Source organism: Capsaspora owczarzaki (assembly GCF_000151315.2).
Source record: "Capsaspora owczarzaki ATCC 30864 unplaced genomic scaffold supercont2.12, whole genome shotgun sequence".
In the NCBI taxonomy this organism is placed as follows: domain Eukaryota; class Filasterea; order Ministeriida; family Capsasporidae; genus Capsaspora; species Capsaspora owczarzaki.
The window spans coordinates 969,844-980,612 of record NW_011887303.1 but is presented as its reverse complement, the minus strand read 5'-3'; the positions used below and the strand labels follow the sequence as shown (position 1 = coordinate 980,612).

The following is a 10,769-nucleotide window of genomic DNA, read 5'->3' as shown; positions in this document are numbered from 1 at the left end:
CTTCTCAGCCGCGTTTGGGGGTAACAGATGTGGTCCAACGCCATTCGCTGGGCATCAACGCAGACCGAGACAAGTCCCATCCAGCTCGAGCTGCCGATTCGAGCATTGTTTGGGCCAATCGCACAGACTCGAGTTGAATGCGCGCTGGTCATTGAAAAACAACACAAAAATGAGCGGATGGTGACAAATTGGAACAAGCCACGCCAAGTCTGGAACAAGCCACGCCAAGTCTGGAACAAACCTGAATTCCGAGATCGCAACGCGTCACGAAGAGCTTTGGTGTGTGCTGGGCCCGGCCTGGACGGATCGATCGCAAGCTGGAAGTAGGCCGCCGCAAAGCTGCAAATCTGATCACTGTTTGAAGCAGCGTCGCTGAGAAGGATGCGGGCTGTTGTAGAATTTTCCGAGTACAGAATGAAGGGATGGGCCAGCTGCGCGCCATGTTGAAACAACTCCTGACTGGCCGCCGAGCACGACTTGAGCTGCGCTCCAAGGTCGATTGTCAAGGGCTCTGTGAACGGGCATCCACCAGGCAATAGTCACTCATCCACAAACGGATCCACAAAAGCGAAACAACTTGGAAGGAGCTCTAACAGCGGGAACTCACCTCGAAACAACAAAAATCGCTCTTGTTCCGCAGTCAACCTTGGAGTGAGCGTTGTGGCCGCCGATGGTCTTTGCATGTAATCACTGGCGACAATAAACAGCCTCTGTCGAGAGATACAAGCCGACCGCAGTTTCAATGGTGAGTTCATGAACCCAAAAAAAAAAAAAAAAAAACCAAACAAAAGCCAAGTTGGGTGCGCGAACGCACTTCGCGATTAAACGTGTCAAAGACGGTCGCTCTAACACCCCGGTAGTTGGCAAAGAGGTGAAGCGACGTAAACGAGCAAAACAAGAGCCACACAAGGGTGGGATGGTCGGAGCCGAGGGCAGGGAGCAACCAGAGCGACACGAGAAGCGCCGCGAGATTCACCAGCGTCTCCTGACTGCCGTCCTTGGCACTGACATCGCCGTGGTTGTTGCGCCGCGCCTGATGCTGCGTGATGGCCGCCCGCGTGGCCCCGCCAGCGACACCGACGATGGATCGTAACACCGAGCCGAGGCAGGCAAACGCTAGAAACCACTCTCCAACCAGTGGAGACAGCAGTTCGACAAACATGGCCAGGTCGTTGAAAATGTCAGCTACGAGGCGCCAGCGCTTTGCGTTTGCGTCCAACGCTGGACCCTTTTGCCAAGCAAAGAAAATCCGTCCGAGCATCCCAACGCCGTCACGAAGCATCCAAGAGACTGCCGCAGCCGTCGCAGTCGCCGTTTCATCCCCTACGCCGACTCCCTTCAGCACTGCTAGTGTGGCCAGGCTGCCATTGATGGAACTGCAGAAAGCTTGCAGCTGCGCGCAGACCGAACAAACAAAACCAAAAACAAATCAGGGAAGAATTGCCAATCAAACAAAACAGACAGGAGAGGGATTTGTCTTTTTGAGTTGCGCACCGTGTCCCAACGTTGGTAGGATGCGTAATCTGCGCTGACGCTGTCTGGGTATCCATCGGGAAGGAACACTGCCTGCTCAAGCAAGCGGCAAGTCAACAACACAAAAGATCGATTAAAGTCAAAAATCAGATCCAGCAGCATTTCCAATCCCGCTCTCCACGTTGAACACACTGTAATGTACCAACCTTCAAGAGCTGAGCGAATGACGATGCCTCGGGATGCTTCTCGTCGACCAATCTGAGCAGATTGTCATTCTGGCCGTCGTGATCGTCCTCGTCGCCGTCCTCGTCGCTCGATCGCCACTTGTTGCTCCTCTTGCTCGAGTCAGCCATCCGTGCATCGTCTCGGCTGCTTGATCTTGATGGTGGTGATGCCATATACGTTCGCCTGGTTGCTCCGTCAGACTCGACGACCAGCATCCTCTGGTTCTTGACCATCTCCCGCACTGTTGCTGCTGCTGCTGCTGCTGCTGCTGCCGCTGGGATTTGCGCCTCGGCAGCAGTCCGTGTGCTTGATCTGCTCCTCCTCCTCCTCGCAGGTGAGCGTGAACGCACGCGCATCGTCGGCGTCGTCCGCTGCATTGTTGTCGTCAACCAAGATTCTCAGAATCGGCTCAGAATGCGGCTCTCGGATCTTGATTTGATGCGCTGTTCCCAATCTCAAGCCAGCCAGCTCAGCCAGTCAATCCTACAATGCTCTGATGTGATTCTTGGTGATCTCGTTCCCAGTGCAAGTGGTTTGAGAACTGAATTGGACTGAGCTGAGCTGCAAAGAAAGAACAGCAACGATCACTGTATTGCGTTTTCGACCACTTGTTTGACACTTCAGTCCTTCATTCTCAAACATCTTATCCCAGTCGTCCAACTTAGTATGGCGATCGTTGACGCTCAGCCAGTCGAGTACATTCCCGGCATCCCAAACCCGGTCCTGTACCTCGTCCTCGTCCTTGTCTTCCTGCACGTTCTCGCCCTCGTAAGCAAGACAGCTGAACATCCGATTCTGCTTGATGCTTGATGATGGAGGCTTGAGCGGTTTGGTCGTCCTCGTCATCCTGCTTTGATGATGACACGAGGCTGGCTGGCTGGGGGGGGGGGAACTCCGACCCCATTGCTCCATCTCACTCACATTCACTCATCTCACTATTCTCACTGTGTAAAATGCTGCTGTTTGATGGATGAATTTGCGGCGTGGGTCGACGTTCCGGGGCTTCGGGGCAGATGTTCTGGATTGTGCGCACAATGCGAGCCCAGCCAGCAACCAGGCCAAAGCAAGCTCGAGACTAGGAGCCAACATACAACACCACTGTACGATTCAAGAACACTGTGACACACAATCGCAAGATATTGTAATACTGGGTGACTCGCGATGAAAACGAACCAAAGATCATGTTTACAAGTTATCCACAGTATCTGCTGTTTACAAAATCAAGCGTTGGGCATCGAACGCACGCCGACAGCTGGCGAAGTCATGGTGACAGCGAGTGGCCAGAGCGGATGTCGAAGTCCTGGTAGTGATTGGCCGGCAAGAACCGTCCGATTGGTCCAGGTGGAGAAGACTTGTTGCGCTGGCTCGGCCGAAACTACGCGCAGTTGATGAATAAGCGCTTGCGCACGACGCAGGGTTCTCGCAATAAGCGCTGCTGTCGTGCACTCGGCTTGACGCATGCTGATTCGCTCAAAACCAGCAAGGCGCAGACCTCGACGGGACGAGGGCTCGGCCTCGCCATCGAGCGGAATCATGAGCTGATAGGTCAGCACATGCACCGGCTCCTCACCGGGAGGGAGCACGGGAGTGTGGCCCGGTTGGTTTGTGGACTTGGCAACGCAGGCCAAAAGTAGGATGGCTTGGCGCGACTGGCGACAGACGTCGATCAGATATCCGTTGTAGTCGATCACTCGCAGGCACTCCCTCCCAAACCCGAACTTTGGGTGGGCAGCCAGGTTGGCAAGAATGCCTTCGAGGGAAATGCGGCGTGTGAGAATTTCGCTTGGTTGTTCCACGAGTGCGGCCGGGGTCTGGAGACGCTGAAGAGGAGAGTTGGTGGTGTCGATCGCAGCGTGCAACTGGTCGGAAACTGGTCGTGATGCTTCGGTCCCATTGCTGCCTACAAGAGAGGCCTGTGGATCTGTCCGGAAATCAACAACTAGGAGCTGCTCGCCCGTGTTGAAGACATACAAATCGTCTAGCACAAGCGAGACGCCTGACGTGATAAACGAGAGAGGGGACGGCAGCGCAATCTCACAGACGCGATCGTACACGGGCTTTTGCGGCCCAACACCAGGCTGCTCGTCGGGAGTGTGGCTGACAATGCTCATGTAGCAATTGCGACAGGCAAGCCCGTCGGCGGCGTGCTCCTGCTCAAAACCAGTGATCACATATCTTCGGCCGCATGGTGATTCAGCGACCTGCAGTAGTAATGTCTTGTGTGCTGTTCCTCGAAATAGCGGGGTTTTGGAATGGCACGCGAGCGGCTGATGCGGATCAAATCGCCAAGTCTGGTGGGACCGGCAAACATCACCAAACAACGCGAAGGCAAAGTCTCGAGTCAATGTGCGCGCGTTGAAACAGAACAACACTACAGCATGACAGCTCTTACAACAAAGCTGTATGTAAACAGCGTGACGCTCTCAAAGAACGAAAAGCTGCTTTGGAGTCGAGCAGGCGCCACCTCGCTCATGTACGACAGCATAAACCGGCCATCGCCCGAAAAGCCCAGCAGGACGCAGCCTTGCACAATCTGACCTTCCGCGTCGTGAATTGCTCGAAGTGGAACGTTGGCACTATTTTGATCCGCAGGCAAATTTCGCGACCACAACCGAGCATGGTGAGTGAGTTTTGCCGAATCGCAGTGGCGGCCTTTTCAACGGCGTATCGACGACTATTGCTTGCTTTCTTGGTGAGCTGAAATACTGTGCTTCCATTGTCCCCCGCAATCTCAACTCCAATCCAACACTCAAATCTGCTCAAATCTGAAATCATTCCCGCCAAAATTTTCCACCTTGTTTCAGTTCCGAAACACTCACTTTGGGTACTTTTTCTCTTCTACGTGCTGTTCGATGGCTCGGACTTTGCAAATCCATTCACATGCCGTTTTTTCAAATAATGCTCAAGTCATCCTACCTCGGCAGCGGACGCGGGAAGAGCCGCGCAGCAAGGAGTCGCTTGGACGTGAGGGAAGTTGCAGGCCCGCTCAGCCGCCGCAGGAGCTCACTCTGCCGCCGCCGTCGCCGCCGCTCTGACCCTGCGCTGCTCAACGGCTGTGTTACGGCTGACGCTGCGGCTGGCGGCGCGGCGGTCTGCCTCAGTCGCGGCGGTGGAGCAGGCAACAGCGGCAATCCGCCGTGCAACTCGCGATACAGCAGCACATGCGGCAATGGCAGCGCACTCATGATTAGAAGAGCAAAGAATTGCAGAGATGATCAAGGTATGCTGCCAGAGTATGTTCGATGCAGATGGCAGTGGATGGTGTCCCCAATGCTGAGTTGTGTTGTTTTCTGAGAACGAGGACTGAGACAAAAAAAGAAAATCTGGGCAAGAACGAAGACTTTTATCCATGACAATAGGAATAGCTTATTTATGAAGGATCGGTCTGTCTGTTAGTTGAACTCTGCAACGGCAAAAAGAATCTCAGACCGCGAACGATGGGTCGCAGCAACGCATGAATGCTCGACGCCCTTTCCAAAACTCTGCTGCAGCTTGGTTAGGCCACGTAGCAATGGTGCATAATCAGTCTGCTTCCTCTCCAAGATGGTGATGAACGCGTGACAGCCGATCCTGAGTAAAATCAGAAAAAGCAAAAAAAGCGAAGAGGGAGAAGAAGATAAGGTTGGTTGCAACCAATCACACCCACCAGATCGATTTGGATGGCGTCGTGTCAGTTGCTGTTGTGCACAAACTCACCACATCACTTGGCGGCGAGTCAACGAGCACTGAACGGGAAGCGCCACTCCTTGGGTTTTCGTTTGTATCAACGAGTAGAAAAACGAGATGGACTCGAGGACAAGCTCTAAAAGTGCGCGCAAAGCCAAAAGTGAGTGGAAGCTGCATTAAGCATGGACGTTGCACGCAGTTCCAGCGAGACGTATACCAATGAAAAAGGCGGGATTGCCTTGAACGCGGCGGGAGGCAGGAAGCTCTCGAACAATGCAGTGGAACTTGATGGCACTCAACAAGAAGATTTGATAGACGTTCACTTGCACGTCTAACAGTGTGTTGAGTCGGCAGTCCAACAGCATGGCGTGGCACTTGGGCTTGAGAGACCTGGGCCGGCAATAAACGGTGGTAGGAGAAGGTGAGCTTTGTTGTTTTTGCTTTGCTTCCTCCACAACTGTACGTCGTCATTACTGAATCATTTTATGGCGCAAAGATCGGCCGGGATGTCTTGAAACATCGACAGTCAAGCTTTCGTTCAAATCTTTTGCCAGTTCCACAAGTGAGTCGGCAAACCGAAAACCCATTTGTTTGTTTGTCTCCATTTCGATTGGCACTACTTACAAACCCCGGAATAACGGGAGTAGTCCGCGGAAATAGACAAGGTCTTTGTATTCAACAAGAATCCACACCAGGGAAATTGATCTGTGACAGCACGAACGAGCGAAACGAGCCGTAAAGCATAACTTGTGGTGAGCATTCTAAAAGTACCAGTTGCAACAAAATCACGCTGGTCCTCTCACCTCGCTCCGCTTGAGGCAATTGCACGCCGGCAACAGCAAAGGGAAAGTTGATGAGGGTCTTGTCTGGGTTGATGGCAGCTCCATACTCGCTGAGCTCTGATGGTAACAAAGACATTGTTGTTTGCAAAGATGTTGTTGTTGACAACTGACGAACGGCAACTTTGAGGAGCAAGCGCTCACTTGTGTACATGGCAGTAATAAAGCTGACTGCATATTCGTAATCCGTTGTGACCAGCAGAAAGTCGTCTACAAAGCGAAGAAGAACCTGTCGGGCAGCATCACCACACACAAATAGTGAGTGACCTCCGTCACATCTCAGATGCAGTCGTTTCACAAAATGCATGCAACTGTACTCCTTTGTCGGCTGGCAACGGTGGCAATATCTGCGACTCAATATGCCCGTAATAGTAGCTGAACCATCGACCGTGAGCGCAAAATTCCAAAGTCCAAAACCTTCATGCCAAGAAACGATCGGTCAACTACCAACCTGCAAAGAAGCGTAGAGAGAAGCGACCCCTGAGAAATTCCAGCTCGCTGACGATAAAATCGCTTTCCGATACGAATAATGTTGTTCCGAACAACATCCTGCAACATGTCAAGCAGCTCTTGCTTTTCTTGAAAGGGATACACGACTTGATCGATCAGCAGCGCGTTCTTCATTTCATCCTTCGATACTGAACTGGCAAACTCGGAGAACTGTGCAAAATCGCCTGCCACAGAAAGCACCATTCCAAAACCACAGGAAAATCGTGAGTACACCTCAACGTGATTATGCCGCTTGCTCAGCAGGCGTGTCCTCACCGGCAACGCAAACCCGTCGGTTGTAACGACGTCGAGGTTTGTCGCCTGCAGAAACGACGGATACGAATCGCCGCATCATGTACTCGTCTTCTTGCAAGACACCGTCCATGACGGCCAGCAACTTGTCGTGGTTGACAGTATCGAACGCGCTTTGAATATCCAAACTGACAAAGTAGATTTCACTACCAGAGAGCGTAGGCAGCAAAATCGTGAGACTTCCCGCGCCAAAACACAACAACAGAGATGCTCTCGAACAACCAAACGTACGATTGTCGACCCTGGCCAATCCAATGGTTGACGAAAGGCAAAAGTCGCGGATAAATATCGTCAATTCCAAACAGCGACGCTCCAAGGGGAGCGGGATTCCGATTCTGTACTCAGTCAATGAGGAGTAAAGGCTTAATCCTCTGACGCCTCTGGCTCACTTGCAAACATCATGTACCTTCTCGAATGTCAGCACATGGAACAGGTTTTGCAAACGCACGTTAATGGACAGCCGAGGCTTGCCCGGGTGACCGCGCATCAGGTATTGTGACACTTCCTGGTTGATTTTCGGATTTTTTTCTTTTGGTCAGAGGGCTCCTTGACATGTCAACACACAAGCAACATGGCGTACCGCAGCTGATGGCTTACGCCCCATGTTGATAATTGGTCGAACACCTTTCGCTTTTGGCAAAAGTCGCAGATAGGAGAAGCCAAACATCCGCTTGGACAGAATGGACTTGGCTTCTTTCTGTCATGAATGGGCAGCGGAACGGTGAGCCTATAACGCTCGATTGAGGAAATCAAGCGCAATTCTCTCTAGATATCTCGTACTTTGGGGACATGCTGTAACATGGAACTGAGCAAGGGTTGCATCGAGAGCTTGGTAATGCTGCGCCAAACCGCTTGGCGATAGTAGAAGATGCGATTGCGATGAGGACCGCTTTCCGTCACATAAAAGTGCATCTGTCACAAAGGGAAAGCCGTCAGCGTGCAACAAGCCTATTCCAAGAAAACAACAAACAGACAGACTCTCGCTTTGCGCTCGCACTCGTATCAGCGGGATCAAAATGTCATCAAACAACCACTGAATGACAGACGCCAGCATGCCAGTCCGCTTGGCAAGATCGGTAGGGCCTGAACAATGAAATGGGCCGACTGGGGACTTGGCCAGTTGATTCGGTGGGGCGAGCCACGGAATGGCAGAAACTTGAATCCCATCCAGCATGGTTTGCAAGGCAATCTTGTCAAAGCGCCGGAGTCGCACAAACAATGCCAGATGGCTTCGAAACTTGGCCTCGTTCGCAGCAGAACCCCAGGCATTTTTGGGAAGAAGGGTGCTCGTGACTGCCTCGAGGTAGGCCGAGACCTGCGCAATCGAGTCAAACACAATTTCGAATCAATCAAGGCATCGAGCTGCAAGGGTTTTTCGTTCGCGCATTTTCACATGCAACCAACCTGAGCATAAGTGGAAAAGCTGTTGATTAATTCCCGATAGTGGGGACGGGGATTGGAACTCTGCGTCGTCGTCGCTTGACTCGAGGATGGATGACTTGATTTGGCTGGAATCTGTGCAAGCAAGACAAGACTTGAGTTGTTTGCGCTGCGATGAGACTCCGCGGACAGCCTACACCCTTGATGGACTCGTACCAGCTGAACGTGCTCGGGCACAGGACACAGTCGCTGGAGCATGGCTCCATACGACAAGCGCCGATGTGCATGGAGAATCTTGGCAACAAACGAGACAAGAGGAGCGAGGCGAGAAGGAACGCGCTGATGCTTTGACTTGATTGGGGTTTGGTTTGCTTTTCCAGCGGGCTCGCTCGCAGGATGTAAAATTCGCATGACGAGCTGCTCGGCACTCCTAGTTGAAGGTTCAAACCTATTGAGACAGTCTAAGAAAGGACAAAGGCGTGAGCTTTTTGAACCAAAATAAAATTGATTGATTCGATTGATTCGATTCTCGGGTTCTCCACCAACGTACGTGATTTCGGAAATCTGGTGGCCTTCACTAGCGAGTAGAAGATGCGAGATCGAGGCAAATATGTAGTCGCATAACTTGCAACCGGATTGGCAGGCGGCTGATCGGCCTTGTCGTCGGAAACGTCCGTTACATCAAACGGCATGTTCGAAGTTGACGGTGCGCTCGTGCGTTCCGTTGAATCGGACACCGGGACGACGTGCCAGGATGACGAGGACTTTGGCTGCTTTCTAGCAGGTTTATTCGCCATCATATTCTGCTTTGGTTGCTTTGAGCGCGCAGGTTGTGAAGGAGTTGCATCGTCGGCCGGAGCACCTTCAGGCGATACCAAAAACCGTCGAAGTGAAATACCAATGTGAGGTTGCTACGGCCAGCTACAAGAGCGACACTTACCTGAAACTTGCATGTAGCAGCCGTTGTTCAATCTGACGAACACGGATGCACTTAACAGCAGATGCAGCACGACGGAATCGCCCATCCTAATCAACCATCTCTAATCTTTGAGAAATCGGTGTCTCCATCATCCCGCTTGTGCTTCCAGTCGCCCGCTTACCGAGCAAGCAACAACTCCCACGGCAATGTCTTGAGGTAGTTTAATGTGGTGTTTGGAAAGTAGTTTTCAACGCCGTACAAGCTGTTGACCGTGCCGAGAACCTTGTCATTGTTTCGCATCTAATGTCAGACCACCAAAAAGTAAGTATGCCAAACAACTTCACGATTCAGAAGTCATTTCTTTGTTTGCTCAACCTTTCGGTAGCCAGGAGCGAGGACGTGACTGGGCTGATGTTCGCGGAAGAGCAACTCGAGTAGGCGGTTCAAAAGCTGAGTAGGAATGTCCCGACCACAACGATGGTGCCAAAAAAAAGTCAGCGTTATCCATGCTATGCACACGAGTTTCTGCTTGCTTATGTTCGACGGCGTACTTCTTCTTGTGTGCAGGACTGCGAAAAGTCGGCCCCGCGCTTGAATGGCGAAATCGGCACACCTGGAGAGAATGCCACTAGTGTTGTGGTCAGCAGGTGCTGGTACTCTTGAGGATCGTCCGCTCGAAGCGGCTGGGGAAGTGCGCGTGGACGCCGAAAGCTTGAAAAGGCAGAGCTGCTTGGCGCCGTGGTCGAATTTGCAGCGCTCAGTTGAGCCTGCTGTTGCACAGCGACCAGCTCGTTGAGATACTCGAGCAACGTGCAGTGGCGCTCAAACATTGCCGGAAGAAGACAGTCGCGCACTAAAACCAAAAGGTTGCCAGAAACAAAAAATGAGCGCTCAGAGTTGCAGATTCTCAGATTTTCACCAAAATCTGTCAACTTGGTAAAATTTGAGATTCAGCTCTCCTTCCTCCTCCCTCCTCCTCCTCCTCCTCCTCCTCCGAATCACCAACCTATATTGCGAGGACCATGCTGATGAATTGTCTTCGTGCTTGACTTGCGGTCCTCATTGGTGATCGAGTTGATGACCGGATTGCTCCGACCACGCGATGGCACCGCTCCCGCACTGAGCGCGTCCGTTGGCCCGTTCCTTGAGCGAGTCGATCCCGATGATTGTTGGAGGCAGCCCGCTGCCCCTCCTGAGACTCCTGGGACTCCTGGGACTCCTGGGGCTTGCAAGAGCGTCGCCGCCCCAGTCTCGATCGCCGTGCTCGACTCCATGCAAGCCAAGCCAAGCCAACTCAGACGCAAGCCAAAGCAGCGATGATGCTTGACTCGCTCGATCTGGCTTGGTTTGCAATAAGAATAAATCGGGAGCGGGGGGGCGGGTTTCTCGACTAAAAGTCACACGAAATGCAACGCAATGTCTGAGCGTGGAATTGGACTGAGATTTGCACTTTTCTGAACTTGACA

The 10,769-nt window shown here is 52.4% G+C and overlaps 4 protein-coding genes across 4 annotated transcripts; all 4 read right to left on the bottom strand.

Moving 5' to 3' along the window:
• Window positions 1-4: 4 nt before the first annotated feature.
• On the bottom strand, window positions 5-1,826 carry CAOG_06918 (GTP-binding protein; the record flags this gene model as incomplete). The annotated part of the gene is made up of 6 exons (XM_004344489.1): window positions 5-144; window positions 242-511; window positions 608-710; window positions 815-1,393; window positions 1,495-1,566; window positions 1,680-1,826. 6 exons carry the CDS (start codon window positions 1,824-1,826, stop codon window positions 5-7), a joined length of 1,311 nt encoding a protein of 436 aa, XP_004344539.1.
• Window positions 1,827-1,893: 67 nt separating this feature from the next.
• On the bottom strand, window positions 1,894-2,544 carry CAOG_06917 (hypothetical protein; the record flags this gene model as incomplete). Its single annotated transcript, XM_004344488.1, has 3 exons — window positions 1,894-2,095; window positions 2,186-2,259; window positions 2,428-2,544. 3 exons carry the CDS (start codon window positions 2,542-2,544, stop codon window positions 1,894-1,896), a joined length of 393 nt encoding a protein of 130 aa, XP_004344538.1.
• A 303-nt stretch (window positions 2,545-2,847) lies between these two features.
• CAOG_06916 (hypothetical protein) lies at window positions 2,848-4,991 on the bottom strand. The gene is made up of 3 exons (XM_004344487.2): window positions 4,615-4,991; window positions 4,091-4,274; window positions 2,848-3,989 (listed from the first exon to the last, which is right to left on the bottom strand). Exons 1-3 carry the CDS (start codon window positions 4,881-4,883, stop codon window positions 2,919-2,921), a joined length of 1,524 nt encoding a protein of 507 aa, XP_004344537.2. The 5' UTR covers window positions 4,884-4,991; the 3' UTR covers window positions 2,848-2,918.
• A 36-nt stretch (window positions 4,992-5,027) lies between these two features.
• Window positions 5,028-10,730, bottom strand: CAOG_06915 (hypothetical protein). Its single transcript, XM_004344486.2, has 23 exons — window positions 10,310-10,730; window positions 9,855-10,156; window positions 9,679-9,753; window positions 9,485-9,603; window positions 9,325-9,410; window positions 8,935-9,246; window positions 8,601-8,845; window positions 8,409-8,519; window positions 8,002-8,319; window positions 7,785-7,916; window positions 7,585-7,701; window positions 7,411-7,509; window positions 7,236-7,339; window positions 6,969-7,150; window positions 6,655-6,877; window positions 6,521-6,578; window positions 6,348-6,432; window positions 6,168-6,263; window positions 5,989-6,069; window positions 5,839-5,908; window positions 5,582-5,754; window positions 5,395-5,500; window positions 5,028-5,268 (listed from the first exon to the last, which is right to left on the bottom strand). The coding sequence occupies exons 1-23, from the start codon at window positions 10,575-10,577 to the stop codon at window positions 5,091-5,093; spliced, it is 3,540 nt and encodes a 1,179-aa protein (XP_004344536.2). The 5' UTR covers window positions 10,578-10,730; the 3' UTR covers window positions 5,028-5,090.
• Between the last annotated feature and the right edge of the window lie 39 nt (window positions 10,731-10,769).

Bases quoted from the DNA above. Each gene is read 5' to 3' on its own strand.
- CAOG_06915 (XM_004344486.2), bottom strand. From the start codon at position 10,577: ATGGAGTCGAGCACGGCGATCGAGACTGGGGCGGCGACGCTCTTGCAA. The intron at 6,579-6,654 runs GTTGGTAGTTGA...TCGATGGTTCAG, and splicing joins CTCTCTACGCTTCTTTGCAG to CTACTATTACGGGCATATTG. The intron at 5,909-5,988 runs GTAAGTAGTGCC...AACTGGCAAAAG, and splicing joins CTCCCGTTATTCCGGGGTTT to ATTTGAACGAAAGCTTGACT.
- CAOG_06916 (XM_004344487.2), bottom strand. From the start codon at position 4,883: ATGAGTGCGCTGCCATTGCCGCATGTGCTGCTGTATCGCGAGTTGCAC. The intron at 4,275-4,614 runs GTAGGATGACTT...GGATCAAAATAG, and splicing joins TTCCCGCGTCCGCTGCCGAG to TGCCAACGTTCCACTTCGAG. The intron at 3,990-4,090 runs GTAAGAGCTGTC...CGGTCCCACCAG, and splicing joins TGTTTACATACAGCTTTGTT to ACTTGGCGATTTGATCCGCA.